We start from the raw sequence: 19,624 nt of genomic DNA, 5'->3' as shown, positions 1-19,624 counted from the left end.
GTATATTAAGAAGCAAAGTCTCCAATGTGTATTGATCCAATCAAATGACTACCATTAATATAAATGTTTGACTTTATCAGTGTCAATCAAATAATTATACGTGCATTAGTTTGTATATCAAAATTGAAGAAAAGGAGATAGAAGATTGGATGGATGTTCAACAACCGGGCTTCTACACCCACCAACAAACTACCTACATACCTTAGTTCAATTATAATATCTACCGCCACCAAATAAAATATATATGAGATCCACGTAAAACGCGTCACCAACCGATGCCAAAAATATTGACATATATGAGAAGGTGGTGTCCCTTCTAATCTTCCTTGTTCTTGAAGAAAGAGGACATGACCTGTAAAAATAGATACGACTGTTTTATTATTGAATCATCTTGTTTGAATTGTATCAATCAATCATGTTTAGGAGGATGGATATATTCGCTTTTGATTGACGAAGCACCGACATGTAATGATACGAAGTGATCGATGTTGATCACCGACGTCATACCATCCAATGGCAACCTATGATTCTTCATATCGGAGAATTAGCATTATAAAGAATCACGTATGGTAACAAACTAGTATAAACGAAATGATGTTGTCCTATTCTATTGGTTTGAGGTTGTAAATGTTATCATCTCAAATGACGTGCATGTATGACACGATGAAATTGGAAGTATGCATTAGCTTCGCCCGGTGAGCTGACGACGAAAGAGACTGAATGGAATAATACGTGGGGCTGATAAATTGGGCATTTAGCAGAAAGATGTGTAGATCTGGTGGATTCTCTCTCTCTCTCACGAACCCTCTCGGTCATATGAATCAATCATTCTGAACTGTAGTGCAAGCAACGTCGTTTGTTTAACTGTTGCTTTTCTATAGGATGTGATGAGGCCATCATCATCTGCTGCTCTTCTTCCACTTGGAGAATGGGGTCAGCGAGGAGGCTTATGGTGTGCAGATCCAGCACCGATAGCGAGCTCGCTTGCGTTTCATCGATCAAGATTCACCTGTCGGTAAATTGTTCAAGAGTAGTGGAGATGGGAAGCATTGGGAAATGTCGACAAATGTACTACCACCTTCTTTTAGGTGGTAGGAATTGATCAACAAAGGGAGAATGGTGGTCCGAGTCAATCAGATGGCTGCCTGCGAACGAGCAAATTAGTTTCCTTTACAAGGGCTTTCTTCCTCCTAAAAAAGACAACCTTCTTTTTCCTTTTTGCATTGTGTCGTTCGTGTTGTCGTCGTCACTAAGTTTTCTTTGTATAACTTTTGCCTTGTGTTATACAATTCATACAAAAATTATTATTAAAGTTATAAAAAGATTAAAAGGTGTTAAATGGAGATCTCAATTGAAAAGAGAAAATCAACATAGGAGTCTTCGGTGGAAAAGAAAATACAATATATATATATATAAGGTATTTATAAGAGTACATTAATTTCAATAAGGACAAATGAATATTCTATCATAAAAGCCGTGTGTTATTGTACTTGTGGGTTCAGATGTTTAGGCTAGACGAATATTAAACTATGTAGACATTTTCGTATAGGGTAAAGACGCGAAACGTGGCACTATAATCCGGCTCGCGCATATGCGTTGACATAGACAATTCCTCTTGGTTGCATGTCAATTCCTCGTCAACATCATGATCTAAACACTGTTGGTGGGACATCCAAGATGCAACTCATCACATCGATCAACTCTTGCCTCCCATATCGATTTTGAAGAAATGCTATTGTCCTTCCACGGTGTAGCAAAACAAAGAAAAGCCAGAAAGGCATCGAGCCTACTACTTGGTGTAGATTGCGTTTGTAACATAGGTTACATAAAGCTTCATGTCTATACCAAAGTTGCACCCTCACCGAACATGATACAATTTTCTTATAGCGAATAAATCAAAACTGAAGGAGGTTTGTAATCGAACGTCTTCTGTTAACCATTAAATTATGCACCATTACTAACATAGTCTATTTGCCTATGCTACTGATTTAATATGTCACGTAGAAATTGTAATTTATAAGGTCATGATTTGTGATGACTATCATATAGATTAACAATGTCAAAGATTTGGGCATTTAAGTTCAATGTACCTATTTGCTTACGTTTGCTTATTTAATACTTCCGATTAGCCTAAGAAAATTCTTTTCCTAATTGTACCTGTCTATATATCATTTATTTGTATTTTAAAAGTTAGTGCAGAGATATGGAGACAAGAATCTGGTACTTGTGGAAGAGCAATAGGGTGAGAAGGAACATGTAATGCAAGTTGGATAAGTTGTCATTCCTCTGGTTCTACCATATCAGAAATTTTCAGGATGTTCCTAAAAGTTAAACATGGCCCCTCCATTTGGACTCCCTTTTAAAACAAGGTGTGATTATGGTAGACTTGGACCATACAAGTGGCTCAGATAATGATCAAGCTAGAATCTGATCATGAACGGTGACGTACATTGATCCTTCCAGAGGAATTAGCAGGGAAACACCCCTGTCATGATTTCTAGGTGCAAAAATCATGGTATAAGGTTATCGAGCTAACTTTTCTTTTGTTTTAATACGAAGCAATAAAGTTCCAAATTAAAGTACAAAACATCGTAGTAAACCATTGACAGATCAGAGACTACTTAAGCTACGAGTTCAAATAAATGTTCACGAGAAGTTCTAATTTTGATTTGGTCTTGTCAACCCTAGAAACTTCCCATGGTAGTATAATCTTCACAGTTTAGGGTTGAAATGATCTGCATCACATATGCATTTAAGTAATATGATGCACGCCAACTTAATGTCAAAGGAAAATGCATTGGTCAGACCAAGAGCCGCCCTTTATGAAAGTTGAACCGGCTCGACTCGTCATATATGGTGTGCTTGTGCTCAGATCATAAACTTCATTGTTGAATATTCCAGATAGCAATGTTCTGAACTAATATGCCCGCCATCTCCCTCTCTCGCGATGAGTCACACACACGTCCATCCGTCGCCACGGATGGGTGAGGTGGGAAAGAAACATGTCGAGAAATTATTAGTCTTTCCTCTATGGGTCAGCACAGAGACGGCTCAGATAAGATATGGTGATGCGGGGTATAGTTTGGGATAACGATTTACATCTTCCCAGTTTAAACCCTCCCATTGGAAAGCCTAAAAATATTAGCAAGATGACCAGGACCATGCGACGTGCCTGCCTGGACCAGATGCAGAGGGGTAAACGGCGGTTTTGGTTTTGGCAAGTGATGGCCCGGCCCATGAGCAGTTCGAAATTTGAACTACACGGAGCGAATCGTAGCATCTTATGATGCCCATCATCAACTGAAAAAGGGAAATTTAGCTCGCTATGTGCAAGACGAAGTAGAGGAGTCGGTTCCTTCCACCGCTGTCTTGCTTTCTTTACTTTGGCTGGGTGTTTGTTGGACGGGTGGCGAGGTTCCCGTGTATGCCTGTAACTTCTTGAGGTCCAACTGTAAAGACTGCTAAAGGTTGGCGAGGAGTATGTGGTGATTTGGATTTAGAAACCAGTGCTTGGTCACTCTGGTTGGGGAATAGAGGAATCGTTTGCGTTTGTCTATGAGGGAAGGTTTAGTCTGCTATTATATCATTGCCTGTCTATGCTAGTATATGGTTGTTAAGGTGGAAAGGCAAATCCTAAGCACCATTTATCAAGATCCTGTCTACCAATCTAACATCCTATGGTTATTGCCCTGAAGCAAGCCAAATATTTGTTTTCAGGCTGTAATTCTGCGATTTTATATTCTTGAAAATACTTGAGATGTAAGGCTCAAATTACAGTTACTATCAAGTCAAAAACAATTGAATGCGTGAAAGTAAACTAAGTTAAAGATTTTCAAAGAAGACTTGTAGTTTCGATTTTTACCTTTTCTTTCCTAGCAAGAAATGAGCTGCCCCATTCTGCTACAAGGATCGGGTGTGTTACATCTTGGGCCCTCTTGAGATTGATATGTCACCATATGCCTCATGCTGTTGGACCTTGATGAAGTCACAAGTGACAAGAACTGCAAATGAGAAAGGAAGGCATTGCAACATATATGAGCATTGTAATCTATAAATTGGAGGAAGGTTGTGAGTCGTAAGCAAGGAAAACTAAATACCACACGTTTGGTAAAAGAGTTGAGCAGCTTTTCTCTTATACATTCCGAAAGCTAGCTGGTTCAGTGATTCAGACTGTGGGGCTCCTGGCGTATCAAAATGCAACTTGAGATGCCTGTTCATTAGCATGTAATCCGTCATGTCCGATGCCACTAATATGTTACCGGTGGAGGTAAATTGAGCTATTGCAATCTTAATCCTGTAAACAGTACGTAGTATGGCTTTAATATCGAAGCATATGGCTCTTTACTTACGTGCGGATTAACAGAGTAGTGTTGTCAACAGCAGGATTTGATGGAGGAGTAACTGGGGTTTGAGTGGGTCCTGTTTCCTCCAGTTCTATATGAGATATCGTAAGTGCCGAATACAGGTGTTGTCCGAAATCTTAAACAGTGATCGCCGGAGGTAGAACTAATGTACCTAGGTTAATGATCAATTTACAGAATTTGGATTTAGAAATTACATACCGAAATCAGGGGTTGGACCTGTCTCGGATAGTCTCCTGATCTTGGAACCCCTCACATCTTGCTGCAGCGGCAACTCCTCTTCAACTGGATCAAGGTTCCTGAAACTCTTTGATGATGAATGCTGCTTTCTTTTGGACCTGTCTCAAAATTCCAACACAAGATTACTAGTTCCCACGTTTAACCAAGAGATGGCAACTATCTGTACAGTTAGAAACAAGGATTTCGGTGATTAACGAATCAGAGATGTCAAGTCGTAACGTAATATTGTGAGGCCATTTTAACTAAAAAAGTGGCATATCCTCCTGAAATTAAGAACGAAAAGAAATTGGATTTTCGCACTATGAGAAATTTCTAACTAAAAGAGTATGTGAATTTCAATTTTCCGAGAAATATTTACTAAATTTATTTTTCTATAATTATTTTGCTGACCTTACAGAAGGTAATTGTATTTCAGGTTCCAACTGCATAAAGGCATGTCCAGAACCAGAACTGGGCATGGATTTTGAACTTTGTCCTGCTGTTGTCGAAGAGATATTTCATCACCTGAATCCTAAAAGAGTCTGGCATTGCCCATGAAAGTATCAAACTCACCAGAACTCCCTGGAGTGACAAAATGATCCATGCTAAATGCATCGTCAAATCCCTGGAAATCCAGATTTTCGAGGTTGGCTCTGAGCTTTTCGATGGAGACGTCCAGACTGTTGGACCCTATCTCACCCTGAACTTCTTCCAGAAGCTTCACCTCCGTAAATGATTTGTTAGATGCGAATTGAATTAGTCAGACAAGAGAGTAAATTGCCAGAAGAATGTTGCTTACAGTTTCGGTAACTTCCCGCTGCTGTGCTGGGGGTGATTTATCTCCTACATGCAAGAACTTTTTTATTTATTTTATGCTCATAGTACTGATGACTGAATGTTGAATGCGAGCAGCTTATAGACGATTACCTGAAGGTGAAATATTTACTTCGGTACATTTTCTCCATAACTCCATAAGGGGGGAAGGGTAATGTACTTTAGCTGGAAACATCTCCAAACCAGAAATCAGAGCTACTGGTGGCAAGTCCATGAGGTTGGATATCTTAGTAGACCGAATAGGATTAACAGACCGCAAACATTGCTGTAGAAACGCACTGGTTAGTTGGCTACAGAAAAGATGAAGTCCTCGCTGCAGACAATGGTATAGAGGAAAATTTATTGCAACACCAACCATAACAGTTCTTCCTCTTTTGGACACTATATCAGAAGTGTCCTGAAGCCATAGCTGATAGATGTTTCCCGGGATCATGAGTTGCCTATCGTCCATGATCCGATGGCTAGGTTTTCTGTGCGCCTTTCTTTTTACCGGCTGCTGGCGCTGCACGTCCTCGGCCTGTTAATACAACAAACAACGTTTACCCTAACAATATTTTGGTATGTTTAGATGACGCTAAAAGAATTCACTAATACAAAACGTTAGCTCTCTGCTCCTCTTTTTCTTCCGTCTGATGGTTCTCAACTGCACTATCTGCTAGAAGACAGTAAGATAATTCAATTCGTAGAACACACTTAAATCTAAGGATCATCAAATTACAAGAAGCTTTTAAGAAGATTACGCAAATGAGTGAAGGTTCTAATTTCATCTTCGTGCGGCAGAGAGGGTATAAGGGTAGCCTCAAACTGCGGTTCTTCTTGAGGAGTGAAGTTGATGTGCGTCTCGTCATCTCCGACGTCAAACCTACATAATTCTTTGTTACTATAGCGAGTTGAAGCTTTTTCTAATAAAAATACGAACAGAATAAAGTAATATTAACTGATAATTTAGATAAATTTATAATTACGGATTAATTAATTAATTAAGATGTACGATTACAAGTACATAACAAATTACTACTACATTGACCAAACCATGTCGTAGAACATTAGTCACAGCATTATGCCAATCTGAAATTTCACAAATGGTATTTTCATGAAAATAATTTTTAATACCTCTCAAAATGATTGTAAAGATCAGTCTCCGCAACGCCCGATCCAAATGTTTCGAATAACGTGATATTTTCAGGCTCCGCTGCAGTAGGAAAATAGATAGACTTCATTGCCACTGCAGAATCATGAGAACAAACGGTAAGGGGAGAAAGACACATAAAGGGACCTTGGTGATCATTGCCGGCGAGGTCATCGTCTCTGAGGTCAATATTAATATAGTGTTCTTCCAAATCGTCCAATCGCTGCACCCACCGATAGTTAAGAAAAAATAAACAAAAATGACATTAGCTTAGACTTCTACTGGTTGGGGGGATCCCACTCAACGATGTGATCCGAGATCCTGTCCGTGCAGTTGATTCAGATACCTTGAAACCTGTGCGCGACAAGAATTCGAGATCGACCAACCGTAATAATATACGAGGGAACAAATACGACCATGGGCCGATTCATGTTCCCAAGAAAGAAACAGGTCTCTGTTCTCCATTATTTACGAAATTAGCTCAATTCCGTCATGTAAGATATTAAGAGTTTGTTATCATGGTAAGGCTTCATCCCCACCGTCCGTGTGGGGCAAACTGGACAAAGGATCGATGGGTATCATGAAAGCGGAGAACGTCGAATATGTGGCAAATTTGTAAAAAGGAGGAGAGTCGGACCATGCGTTGGAATGCGGCAGTGGCGATGGACGCGTCGGGGAACATCATGGGCTGCTCCGGTTCCATGTCCACGTACTCGGGCAGCGTCACCGCTTCAAACCTGCAAACAACCCATCGCCATCCGATCATCATCTCACGGTCTTCGACGCTTAGTGAGGTTCCAATCATTCGTAACAGCTCCTCTCCCATTGTCTTTTTTTCTTTAAACGGAAACGGGAGTGGAGAGAGAGAGAGAGAGAGAGAGAGAGAAAGAGAGAGAGAGCACTTGGCCTGGGCTTTTGCGCGGGGAAGGACGGTTGGATCGGACACCGTTTTCACCTTCCACGCCGCATTGATCTCCACCTGTCATATCATCGGCGAATTAAAGTTCGCGTACACAACGGAAAGGAGTTCGGAAGAGGAAGAGGAAGAGCACGAGACAAAAGCTCTAGAAACTTCGAGGATCACCAGAAATCGCGTTACGTCGTCTGCAAATTACAGCAAATAATTAGACGAAGAAGATAACGTTGCAAGAGAAATCTGTAACTTGTAAAAATTCCTAGTTCGTCGCAGTAACAAGACTAGATAAGGACGAACCATAGAGGAGCTTGACCTTCCTCTCGTAGACGATCACCACGCCGCCTGACAAAAACCACGAATGGATCGAGCGTTTGGAGTCGAGGAACGAAAGATAAATCGAGTCTAAAATAGAAAGCAATGGATCAGATTAAGTAGATGGCTGGAACTTGCCCATGAGAATGCCGGAGAGGCGGAGGGCCATCGGGACCGATGGATTCAGTATCTCCTCACTGCGGTTCCAGAGAAAGAGCGTCGATCAAGAAGCAGACGAGAGGAGAAGTTGAATGAACGAGGAGTTCAGATGAAGCTCACACCAGATTTTGATGATGTCAAGCTTATCGAGCTTCCTCCTGTTCATCTTGGCGCGCATGGTGGCCGCCATCCTTGATGCCAGAGCTCCAATCAGCCGATGCCTCTTTTCGCAAATAACAAAAACGAAGTAGTCCAAGGAATCGGAGGCAGAGAATAAGAGAGGGAGGGGTCTCACCAGATCTGGCCGAGAGGAGCCTTCCTCGCGAGGAGCTGGTGCGAGTAGAACATCTTCCTCGCTCTGATCACCACGCTCTGTTCCTTCTCTTACGCGACGGCGACCACACAGAGGAGAAAGGAAAAGAGAAGAGAGGAATTTATAGAGGAGCACAAGCTAGAGGGTGGTGGGATGGGCAAATCGGTCATTTCGTTCCTCGGACCCGTCGCACGCTCGCAATGTAAGAGAAGGCCGTTACGGGATACAGAATTAATTGTAGTATAGCAAAAGCTACCGCAAGTTGTCTCCAACACAAGCCATACTTAATTGTCGCTTGATTCTTGCACTTAATTCACATAGTCTCGTCTTGTTGGCATGACATATAAGCTTAAAGAAAGACGAGGGAGAGAAAAGAAGATGATTGATCGCCGGCTTGATTGACTATGTAGGTTCCTCTCTCTTGTTGAACCTAAATCTCAAACCCAAGGAATTGCACAAGACTTGCACTCGTGATTAGAACCTGATATACGAAAAACATCAATTTACTCGATCACATTTAGTCTATATAGATCGAACGCAACAGCTGAGATCTTATTTTTTAGAGACTAAGATACCTGCAAGTGTTGAATGTCAGAACAGAAAAATAATGTAATATGATTTGCAAGCACCAAAACTCAAAGCAATTTTTTGATATTTATTGTGAATGCAATCTAATTTTAATTTTATCATATGGTATGAAAAGATGAGATATAAAGATAAATAAATTTTTATATATATGAACAAATATTAGCAGATCATAACACACAGTAAAATTAAATGAAATCACAATCAAATAGAACGTAGAAAACCCCTTTAATATGAAAAGTAAAAATCATGGAACAAACTAGATATAATCCTCTATAATAATAATGAATATATAAATCTCAATCTTTTATCCAAAACCCTAACAATAATCACAAGAGAATAATTAGAATACAAGGATCACGTCACTCGTTGCTACCTTTTTCTACCTCTTTTTATAGCCACCACACCCCCCTAAATATAAATTAGGGTTAGATTAAGAGCAGGTAAGCTGTGGACTGATAAAGCCCACCTTCGACTAAATATGGACTGTGACACCATCACAATTAAATCCTAAAGAATTGGTCGTGCACATCGATATCTCCAACTAGAGAAGTGGCAAAATAGCACACACCTTAGTGTAGGGGCTATCAACAACTAGAACTCACGCATGAACGATAAGACAACACACGTACAGTAAGTAAATAGCTGCAGCCATTCAGAACCATTGCAAATAGCTAAGCATCATCCAGTCCATGTCGCATGTACACATACCATTGTCCAGTCCAGCATTTAACAGAGCTGGCTTATCGACACATAACCAGCAGATGGCTTCAACAGACAACTAAGTGATTACTGGGGTAGTAGGAAGCCCATTCAGAAGTCTAGACTACCATATCTATCTTTGCGACACCGTGAACAGCAGCAATGGAGGAGCTGATCATTTCATCAGCATAAGATACATGATTGTCTGCTTTCATCTTGTGATCCTTCTTCGGGAGCAAACCTAAGCAAGTCTCTGGAGGCTCACCATGATATGCTTTGCAGATGTAAGCTTCAAAATTTTCATAATCCTGTAATATGTCAGAAACTTGCTTTAACACTGCATTGAAAATAACTTGAGTAGCATATCACAGCCAGATTCATGATGATCAAGAGATCTAACTTCAAGTGATTTAACTCATAACAATTAATCTTAATTGGAAGATTGTGTAAGAATGACAAGTGCAGATCTTCCTCAGAAATATGAGACACCTGGATGCTGAAAGTGATCTCTTTTTTTATCTGAAAACCTATCATCCTTTTGCACTAAAAAATCGCTAAAAAAATCTTGTTGAAAAGGTAACTAAGGACAAGTAAATTTTTTTTTTTCTCGACAAATAATATCACTTTTGCTTTTGAGAAAAGGACAAGCTCATTACACCAGATTTACAGAGACAACATCAACATGAGTTACTTAATTCTAGATGGTAAGTTGCTATTGATAAGACAACAAAATCAGAATCCAAGAAGAACCATGAATTCATCAGAACTATTTCAAATAATAACAGTTGTGCACAACCAGTTCTTTATAATATGTAAAAACTGACTCCAGAATATTTGTCACGATGACTACAGAAGTGAAAAATATTAATGCAATCTCATATGTGATATAACTATGCAATGCAACATCAGGGAATGCATCTCAAGATTAGACAAATGGGAAAAATAAAAAATAAAAACAAAACAACAACTAAATGAAAGTTCTTAAAGGATTTAACAGAACCATATTTGGGCCTCATTATGTAAGGCCTACAATAGCTTAAATCATTCACAACAGCATGATAAAGTCATTAAGCAAATTATTGGTAAGACTTAAAAAGATGTCCTTGAAGACACAAAAGAAATGACATAATAGTTTACTTAGGATTGATGGTGTTAAGATTCATAGATTCTAAAACTAACCTCATACAGTGGCTGCCCATCCACTACCACCCAGGGTACATATCTATGTGGGGGCTGAAGGGAATCTGTTTTCTCTGCATACTGTAATTCAAGCTGCCACAAGTAAAGAAAAAAGTATGTCATGTTCATCGAGCAGACTTAGCATTATTCGTTCTATATACCATCTGAATTGCAACTTCAGTTTTTGCTGCAATACCAACTGTTACTTCAAGTAATTTATAGAAAATTAATAATGTAAGAAACTTGTCATACAAATGTTTTGTGATAGGATATGCTGTTACCCTATTGTTTTTCTCCTCTCTGAATATACAAAAAAGTTACAAGATTGAACATGCCCAAACATGCTTATCTTTTTAATCTTTTCGACTTTTGATATTTTAAGAAAAACAGAATCATAAATATTTGCCTTCTAGAGATTTTTTGAACAAACATAAAGCTGGAGTTCAAATGGGAATAACAAACACTAGGAATTTCACAGGTTTTTATTTTCAGAAACATTCTGAATTAGAAGATTTTTTTACTCTCAAAATAGTTTGGCAACAACAGAAGTTTTTTTCTTATCATCCCAAAAGCATCATTACTGAGCATGTTACTTACCATGATTTTACACCTTTGTCCCTAAACTCAAAAGAAAAATAGAAAACAGGAAAGATTTGGAAGATACCTCTTTCCCATGTCCGCTATCATAGCAATTTAAAACAGCATTTGAATCCAGACCAAGTTTTGAGAAGCAGGATTCCCACTCGGTGTATTTATGCTCCAAAACCAGATGTTCGACACAATAAATGAAACTAAAATGTATGCTCTGCAAAAAGCTCCATGAATATTACCAGTTAAGCAAAGATATAGCATAAAGCCTTCCATTCAAACAATGACCCATTAAAGATAAAGAACAACAGATGAATCAAATTACAGTGCCAAAAAAGTTATTCAATTGTATTTTGGTTAGTGCATTTCAAAGTTCCTATCGAGGAAACTAACAAAAAAACATATTCAACTGCAACAAATAGACATCCTGATAAGTACTTGACAAAGCCTTTTTTTCTCCCAAAAAACAGTAGTTGATAAATCACATATAATTTCAATTTGTTATATGAACAAGGCAATCCATAAATAGAAGAGATGAGTAGCTATATATACCTGAACACTCGATTTAATAAGGGAACTCATGGAGGTGTTTCGATAGAGTAGTTTCTGCTGCAATCTTGTATGTGAAAATTTCGATATATTACAGTTTTTTTCTCGTTCGTAACTTCTTTGGACTCTCAACAATGGAGTGGAAATATGATATCATCATGTCTACTACAATAATCTTCTGGAACACCAAGTATTGTGTCGCAACTATGTTTTAGTTATTTGTATTGCAAGTGTTGCCTGACTTATTCCATCAATCGACTTGATTCCACCCAGGTTTCCAGGCACTAAGCAAATGATATAAAGAGATTATATGCACGCATAGTCTAAAAGTAATACATGAAGAGAGAACAAAAGAATTCTTCACCAGATCAGGCCAAGCATTGATGGCACAGGCTTCCACAGTGTTCAATAAGCACTCGTTGAGGCCATGCTGCAAAACACAAGATCGATTAGCTTGCTTGTTTCAGTTTCCCCTCTATTCTACATACAAGAGAATATGAAATATATCCATTCATTAATAAGAGCAAAAGATATCAAAATTGATATGAACTATAGATTGCTTGTATAAATAATTAACCCAAAATCAACACCATAGATTTCCCCCCAAATCAGGAAGAGATGGAAATATACATGAACAGAAACAAGGTTTATCTGACCTACTGTGTACTATAAGCTTATCCGCATGGATCATTATGCGAATAACCGACATCATAGATTCTCTTCCAAATAGAGAAGAGATTGAAATATGTTTAACCAGTAGATTGTGATCTTTGGGCGAAACAAGTTTCATATGCCCTACCTGTGATACAAGTTTAGCTAATGAGTAATTAAGCTGTATCAACATCATAAAGAACAAAATATTTTATATTCTTTTCTTAAAGATTGCAAAGCCTCATTACGGCACCCACGCGCCACATTTATCAGATGACTAATGATTTTGGGAAAATTAATGTGGTTCTGAACCTCTAATGATCGAAAAGAAAGCAAATTGAAGCCGCTGTGGTTAAAATCTACAGCCAAGGCATCTTCGATACGACTGAGAGACGGATTAAGAAGAAGAATTAAAGGAATTGCTAGGCGACCTGGCAAGAGATGGTGGAGTCGGAGCCGAGGCGGGCGTTGCCATAGGGAATGAGGTCGAGGTCGACGATGGAGATGAGGCCGTCGTGGAAGATTTTGGATAGATGGTTGACGATGAAGTTGGAGCAGTAAGGGCAGAGGGTCTCGTAGTAGAGAGCCAGCGAAACATTCCGAGGCGAAGCAGGGGAAGAGGTGGTGGAGATGGCAACACGAGAAAAGGAGGATGAGGAGGCGAGGAAGGAGACGACGAGAAAGAGGAGAAGGCGAGCCGTAGCGGCCATGATGATCGCGAGGAGGAGGAGCTCGTCGTCGCCGGGTGGTCGATGGATAAAACAGGCGACGTAGGGTGTGCGGAGGAAACGGTGCCAAGCAAGGATGGCTACGTGTTGGATCTTTTCAGGAATCGGGTTTTAGAAACCATTCAACAAGTGACGTATGCAGTACTCAGAAAAATATCATAAAATGGTGTATGACCGTTACATCAAGCGACGGCTGAGATGCAAAGTGAAAGCCGATATGACAACTGTAGAGGAACCCTCTCACGTTTCTTATGCAGCCGTGATGATGATCACACGTGGCTTACATGTGACACTCATTGATCGTCGGACACGTATTCATCGTGAGGTGATACGTGGCTAAGTGATCGATCGTCTGAATCGGAGATGGACACAACCAACGTATGCCGAGCAATAGATTCGACGGGCCTTGAGCGTGAGTCTTCACCCGAAACGTTGCATTGTTCTCCCCTACCATCGACAATTTTGGGATAATTATCTTCAGTCACTTACAAATGGAACCTCTATGTATATTCTCACGGACATAACTTTACTTCAATATTGATCCATTACTCTGAATAGATCGAACCAAAGAACATTTGTTAGAAATACCCCTACCTTAATTTTACAAGTTCAACGCTCTATAAACAATGACTCAGTTAGATCCCAATCATCGTCTCAACTTATATATATATATATATATATATATATATATATATATATATATATATATATATATATATATATATATAATTTCTTACATGAAAATAATATTTTACTCATGTGTTCATCAAACTTGTCATCATCTTCTTCCTACACTATCCTTATATTTTGCGGATCACATTAGTTCTTATCAAATCCATCCTTACCTCTATAAACCCTTTGACACTCGTTGAACTCCCCTACATATCTCGTACTTATTATCCTTACTCACGATACAAGCGAATGACAGAAGCACAAACGGAGGGGGTTGAAGGCAAAGGAGAGGGCTGTGATTGTAGAGGCAAAAGCGGGTATAGCAAAAACTAACGAAATCCGTAAAGGAAAAAACGATGATGCTAGGTGGAGGCGATGACCAGTAATATCATCAGTTTGAAAAGAAAATGTGCTTTACAAGAATTTTCGGAAGTTAAGAGTGCTGGCTTAGAATTTTTTTTTAAATTATATATATATATATATATATATATATATATATATTAATAGTGAATTCTTTAAAAAATACCCACAACATTGAGTTTCTTTTCTAGAGCATCACCGTCTGAAAAGATTATTTTGCTCTCATAATTAAAAAATAATAATTGTAATCCCAACACTGATCGTGTCTTTGTATGTATTTTGTCGCTTGGCTCACTAACACTCGGGTGACAGTGCAGATTGCCAAGGGAGGAGAGGGAACGATTGATATTGCTAACTCGCGAGGAGAAAGGGATGATCAGCTAGGTGGGATCACTCGACTACAAAGGTATAAGCAACAAGAGAAAGAGGATAGCTAGTGTTGCTTACCAACTCGTGCATAAAGGCACAAGCAACCATGAAAAAGAAGGGAGGCAGTGACCACGAAAGATGAGTGAGGGCTGATGAGTATACCACATTTAGGCATGAGCGGAGACATGACAGAGGACGATGATCGATAAGAGTAAAATAATTATTTAAAAAAAATATTTCGAAAAAATCTTTAAATTTTTTTTCGGAAATTCGCCCATATATCAAATATTATACATATTAAGAAATTCTTTGTCTCAAAATATAGCCAGTGACAATATCGTGAATAAAGCCATTATGACGATCTTTGGCCCTGAGGGCACGTGGTAGCTGGACGGAGTGGGTTCCACAAGTTAACTTTTATCTACGCCACCGTCACGGCACCCGTTACCCACCCCCTAAATGATCTTGATCATGCGGGGCCCGCTTCTTTTGCCTTCCGGTGTGAACGAGGCGGGTACGAAACGTAGCTTAGGCGGGCCCCACGACACATAAGCGGCCGAGGGAACACGGAGGACCTTTAACGCCTTCCCTACTCCGTCGTAAATCTAAACGTTCCTTGCTATGCCATTGGACGGTTCCGATTTGATCGATCAAAGAATCAGCGAACCACGGCGCGGGCTTCATAAAGGGCGAGCGGGCGAACAACCCTAGGCGGCAGCGGCAGCGGCAGGGGTAGCGATCTTTTCATCGCCTTGGGCTCTCTCGTCTCCGTCGCAAAGGTACCAATCCCAAGCATAAACTGTCCTTAAGATCGACCTCAGTTCTGATAGTAATCGATCGTCTCTGCTTCCATTTCGCGTAGTGTTTTTTTTTTTTGGTATGTTGTTGTTGTTGATGGGATTTATCGTTCTGGAGTCGATGCATGTGGTCGGCTTGGGGTTCTTCTATTAGAATACATACAGAGGGATTTGCGTTTAGGCTTTGCTTGGAATGCTGGTGTCTTTTGGCTGATCTTCATAAATGATATGCAGATTACTCTGTCAAAGATTTCCGCAGTATATATTTTAGATCTTTGAGTTTATTGATGCGCACCTACTCGTCCCATTTCGTTGGACTCACTTCTAATGTTTACTGTTCCGTGCATCAATTATTTCTGGTGTAGAAATTTGTATCATGTATTGTTCATCATGATAGATTTATGGTAATGTCACCTTGGTCTTTACTAGTTATGGTCATGATTATAGTAGATCAGAACAAGTTTTAGAAAATTTGTCTAGTTATGCTACTTCTCATTTATCATGTCGTAACGTTATCACTTGTGTTTCTGGAACCTGTTAGAATTTTAGGATTGCAGCAGGCAAGACAAAGTTGTTTGCTTAGTGGATGAGACACAGTATAATTTATGTTTCCAGAGTCAGTAGCAAGCCGATACATACCATGATTCATCTTGTATCTTTCTAGACAAAAAAAGTAGATGATTTCTATTTTTCCAGTTTTATATTTTTATCTCCTTCCAAATCTGTGTAGGTTTGATTACTATCATCAACCAAAATGTTTACCGCAAGGAAAAAGATACAAAAAGATAAGGGTGCTGAGCCGACCGAGTTTGAGGACACTGTTGCCCAGGCTAGTTGTTAATCTTGGTTCTGTTTTCCTGTTGCTTTTACGAAAGATTATAATGAATTGTTTTTATTAATTTCAGGCATTCTTTGATTTAGAGAATGGGAATCAGGAGTTAAAGAGTGACTTGAAGGACCTTTACATCAACTCAGCTGTGTGAGTTTTAGCATATCAGTCTTCCTACTTTCTTGCATGAACAAGCATAAAGCTGCTTATTGTTTTTTGCCTTGTCTGGTTGTCTGATGCAGTCAAGTGGATGTAGCTGGCAATAGGAAAGCTGTTGTTATCCATGTTCCGTATAGACTTCGGAAAGCCTTCAGGAAGATTCATGTGAGACTCGTTAGAGAATTGGAAAAGAAGTTTAGTGGGAAGGTAAGCCAGGCCCGGGTATATCTTTATGTTGTATTGGTTAGATGATTTTAGGCTCAACCTGGAATTAATAAAAGTTTATTCTTTGAAGAAAGAAACATGAGCTTTTTATGAACCACATGCAGTTATCCATTCAATTTATTTTAAAGAACTTATGGTGATCTAAATGATGCCATTGCATAAGTGCTATCTGGACAGATTTTGTTTAAAATACACCGTCCAGCTGTGGAAAGTTTCGGGAAGCAGTTCCATGGCTACTATTCATAACTACTAAGATTTTCTTGTGAAGATTAGGTACAACATGATTTAAAGCAATTCCGTAGTCTTCTGCCATTGAAGAGTGATTCTCCTATTTCATGAATAATAAAAAATCCAAGGGATGTGCTGATGTCATGATCCAATTGCTATCTCATAGGTCTTTGGAAACCACTATCTTCGCCCGTGATCTCAATATTTTGACATCAAGCTACCACATTTAACATGCAAAATTCATCCTAGGTACAACATGATTTAAAGCAATTCCGTAGTCCTCTGCCATTGAAGAGTGATTCTCCTATTTCATGAATAATAAAAAATCCAAGGGATGTGCTGATGTCATGATCCAGTTGCTATCTCATAGGTCTTTGGAAATCACTATCTTCGCCCGTGATCTCAATATTTTGACATCAAGCTACCACATTTAACATGCAAAATTCATCCTAGATCATCACTAAAGTTCTTTTGATTATATATTGGGTATTGACATTTTAAAAGTAGCTGTAATTTATTTTGGGCATCAATCATTAAGTTTCTGAGCTCTGTCTTAAGATCATCATGTTCATTGTTTGTCAGTGTTGAATCCAGTATTGTTGGTTCCTGAATGTAACTGAACCTTTTTTATTCTAAAGTTCATTTTGTTGCTTTATATGATAGGATGTGATTCTCGTTGCTAGTCGAAGGATACTGAGGCCACCTAAGAAAGGTTCTGCCGTTGTGCGCCCTCGCAGCCGCACTCTCACTGCCGTTCATGATGCCATCTTGGAAGATGTAGTTTACCCTGCTGAAATTGTTGGAAAGCGCATAAGATATCGTCTGGATGGCTCTAAGATCATGAAGGTGTGTTCCCATTGAGCAAGTGGTCTTGATTTTCAGTTTTCTTTTTTCTTTCTATCCACTTCTTTGATATTAAAATATCAGAATATGCTTGATCAATAAGAAAATCATATCATGGTAATATAGCTTATTTAGTATGGTCAAATTTGTAAATTCCTTGTATTTTTTAAAAATGGTGTTTTGGGTCGAATAGCTTACTATAGTTTGTTGGTTTTATCTGTCTCGTAACATTTATTGGAATTCGTAGGGAGATGATCAACACATCATATATGTGATTATATGTTAATATGGTCTATTTTCTCATATTGTTTTTACTTTGAAAAAAAATTATTAGGACGACCGGAAAGATGTTTTCTGCATCTTTTCACCTGAATAGATTTTATCCTGTTGTTCAACACAGTAGGTTACTACTGATGATACTCCTTGTCAAACCATAAAGAAGGTTTCAAGTTTCTCTTTTCAGTGGTATATCCACACAGTTTTGTGCTATGCAGTTTGTTCTTTTCTAAAATTATGGTGTTTTACAGTTTGTTAAAGAGAGTATGATGTTATAAATTTTGATTCAACAGATTTTCCTTGACCCAAAGGAGCGGAACAACACGGAATACAAAACAGAGACCTTCACGAGTGTTTACCGGAGGCTTTGTGGGAAGGACGTGGTATTTGAGTACCCTGTCACCGAGAGTGCATGAAAATATTTATCACCAGCTTAGTATTGTTATTAAACTTATAAATCGGGAGACAATTTTGCTGAGAAGCACCAAGTTTGGTTTAATTTGGTAAATCGAAGATACTTGATGATTTCATGATCACGAAACTAGCATCTTTGCATTACTGCCATTTCATTTTCTTTTTTAGGCTTGTGCTTTTGAGCTGGGATCTGATTTGTGGTATTTGGATATTCAATGCGGATAAAAAAGAATTTGTACCACCAGGATCTAGATTTGCAAGTAATTGTGGATCTAATATTACCGTGACTGGTGTTTGATTTCACGAGATAGATGCATCAGTTGTTTTTCTTTTTGATAGAAAGTATCAGTTTGGAGTGGTTAAGGTTCATTTATGATTTTGGTCGTAGATCTTTTATTTCTTATGATTTATTCATTCTTATGGTTTATTTGTGTTTGTGTAGGTTCATTTATGGTTTTGATCATAGATCTTTTAATTTTTAATTCTTATGGTTTATTCATGTGGACGTGTTAACAGATATTAGAATCTGTTTATAGAATATGTTAATTTATAATAAATTATTAATATAATGATATATAATTTTAAATTTTAAAAAAATAAAACTTTCATCAACGGTGTGAGGTGACATTGTTATTGTTGTATGGGATGTCTTTGTTCCTTATCTCTCTCACCTCCACCTATGATCTTTTTTATTTTTATCTCTTTGTCGTGCTTCATGGGAGAGTTGTTTAGGTAGTATTACTTGTCTTCTTTCGATAGAAGTCTCATTTTTTTTTAATTATATATTAAATTATTACATTAATATATCGTGAATCATATTACGTAATTAAATTTTAACGTTTGTTAATTAAATATAAATAATTTATAAAAATTTAAGAGATAGTTTTTAAAAATATAAGGATTATTTTATATACGAATAAATCATAAAAGTTTAAGAGATTTATAAATAAAATTATATGAGTGATTATAATTATTTGAGGTAGAATGGATTTATCGTAATTTCTGGGTTTGAATGAATCCCGTCTTCGCCGTTTATTGTTTTCTTGATATTTGATCTCCTTGACGGGGCATGAACTCGTGCGGAGGCGATGCCCCTGGTAAGAGAGGGACGGCGTTAGAGGCGAGGCGTGACCACCATGGAAGTTTCTCGTCATCTGTTGTACATTTGACAGTGCTGGAGACGGCGTTACAGGTTAATAAGCTTAGCAATTGCAGACCGCAAAAGAA

The 19,624-nt window shown here is 38.5% G+C and overlaps 3 protein-coding genes across 3 annotated transcripts; 1 reads left to right on the top strand and 2 right to left on the bottom strand.

The window, feature by feature from the left end:
• Nucleotides 1-3,918: 3,918 nt before the first annotated feature.
• LOC103986475 (sister chromatid cohesion 1 protein 1) lies at nucleotides 3,919-8,278 on the bottom strand. Its single transcript, XM_018826124.2, has 20 exons — nucleotides 8,226-8,278; nucleotides 8,053-8,121; nucleotides 7,910-7,968; nucleotides 7,757-7,801; nucleotides 7,628-7,647; nucleotides 7,446-7,522; nucleotides 7,181-7,280; nucleotides 6,691-6,766; nucleotides 6,528-6,606; nucleotides 6,155-6,276; nucleotides 6,014-6,066; nucleotides 5,776-5,931; nucleotides 5,508-5,679; nucleotides 5,380-5,423; nucleotides 5,154-5,298; nucleotides 4,992-5,079; nucleotides 4,563-4,699; nucleotides 4,350-4,434; nucleotides 4,098-4,210; nucleotides 3,919-4,001 (listed from the first exon to the last, which is right to left on the bottom strand). Exons 1-20 carry the CDS (start codon nucleotides 8,276-8,278, stop codon nucleotides 3,919-3,921), a joined length of 1,776 nt encoding a protein of 591 aa, XP_018681669.2.
• A 1,179-nt stretch (nucleotides 8,279-9,457) lies between these two features.
• Nucleotides 9,458-13,321, bottom strand: LOC103986195 (gamma-interferon-responsive lysosomal thiol protein). The gene is made up of 5 exons (XM_009404121.3): nucleotides 12,929-13,321; nucleotides 12,211-12,276; nucleotides 11,374-11,514; nucleotides 10,710-10,802; nucleotides 9,458-9,838 (listed from the first exon to the last, which is right to left on the bottom strand). Exons 1-5 carry the CDS (start codon nucleotides 13,205-13,207, stop codon nucleotides 9,650-9,652), a joined length of 768 nt encoding a protein of 255 aa, XP_009402396.2. The 5' UTR covers nucleotides 13,208-13,321; the 3' UTR covers nucleotides 9,458-9,649.
• Nucleotides 13,322-15,266: 1,945 nt separating this feature from the next.
• Nucleotides 15,267-18,641, top strand: LOC135613121 (small ribosomal subunit protein eS7-like). The gene is made up of 6 exons (XM_065110148.1): nucleotides 15,267-15,405; nucleotides 16,154-16,252; nucleotides 16,329-16,402; nucleotides 16,495-16,618; nucleotides 17,528-17,710; nucleotides 18,277-18,641. Exons 2-6 carry the CDS (start codon nucleotides 16,178-16,180, stop codon nucleotides 18,397-18,399), a joined length of 579 nt encoding a protein of 192 aa, XP_064966220.1. The 5' UTR covers nucleotides 15,267-15,405; nucleotides 16,154-16,177; the 3' UTR covers nucleotides 18,400-18,641.
• Nucleotides 18,642-19,624: the final 983 nt, after the last annotated feature.

The sequence above is a fragment of the Musa acuminata genome, chromosome BXJ2-5, assembly GCF_036884655.1.
Source record: "Musa acuminata AAA Group cultivar baxijiao chromosome BXJ2-5, Cavendish_Baxijiao_AAA, whole genome shotgun sequence".
Classification (NCBI taxonomy): domain Eukaryota; kingdom Viridiplantae; phylum Streptophyta; class Magnoliopsida; order Zingiberales; family Musaceae; genus Musa; species Musa acuminata.
This window is presented reverse-complemented; position numbering and strand designations above follow the sequence as displayed.

Coding starts and splice junctions, on each gene's coding strand:
- LOC103986475 (XM_018826124.2), bottom strand. CDS start 8,278: ATGTTCTACTCGCACCAGCTCCTCGCGAGGAAGGCTCCTCTCGGCCAG. Junction 7,802..7,909: donor CCTCTCCGGCATTCTCATGG/GCAAGTTCCAGC, acceptor GGTTTTTGTCAG/GCGGCGTGGTGATCGTCTAC. Junction 4,211..4,349: donor ACTACTCTGTTAATCCGCAC/GTAAGTAAAGAG, acceptor GCTAATGAACAG/GCATCTCAAGTTGCATTTTG.
- LOC103986195 (XM_009404121.3), bottom strand. CDS start 13,207: ATGGCCGCTACGGCTCGCCTTCTCCTCTTTCTCGTCGTCTCCTTCCTC. Junction 12,277..12,928: donor ACTCCACCATCTCTTGCCAG/GTCGCCTAGCAA, acceptor TGTGTTTTGCAG/CATGGCCTCAACGAGTGCTT. Junction 11,515..12,210: donor TCAATGCTTGGCCTGATCTG/GTGAAGAATTCT, acceptor AGCTTTTTGCAG/AGCATACATTTTAGTTTCAT.
- LOC135613121 (XM_065110148.1), top strand. CDS start 16,178: ATGTTTACCGCAAGGAAAAAGATACAAAAAGATAAGGGTGCTGAGCCG. Junction 16,253..16,328: donor TTGAGGACACTGTTGCCCAG/GCTAGTTGTTAA, acceptor TATTAATTTCAG/GCATTCTTTGATTTAGAGAA. Junction 17,711..18,276: donor ATGGCTCTAAGATCATGAAG/GTGTGTTCCCAT, acceptor TTGATTCAACAG/ATTTTCCTTGACCCAAAGGA.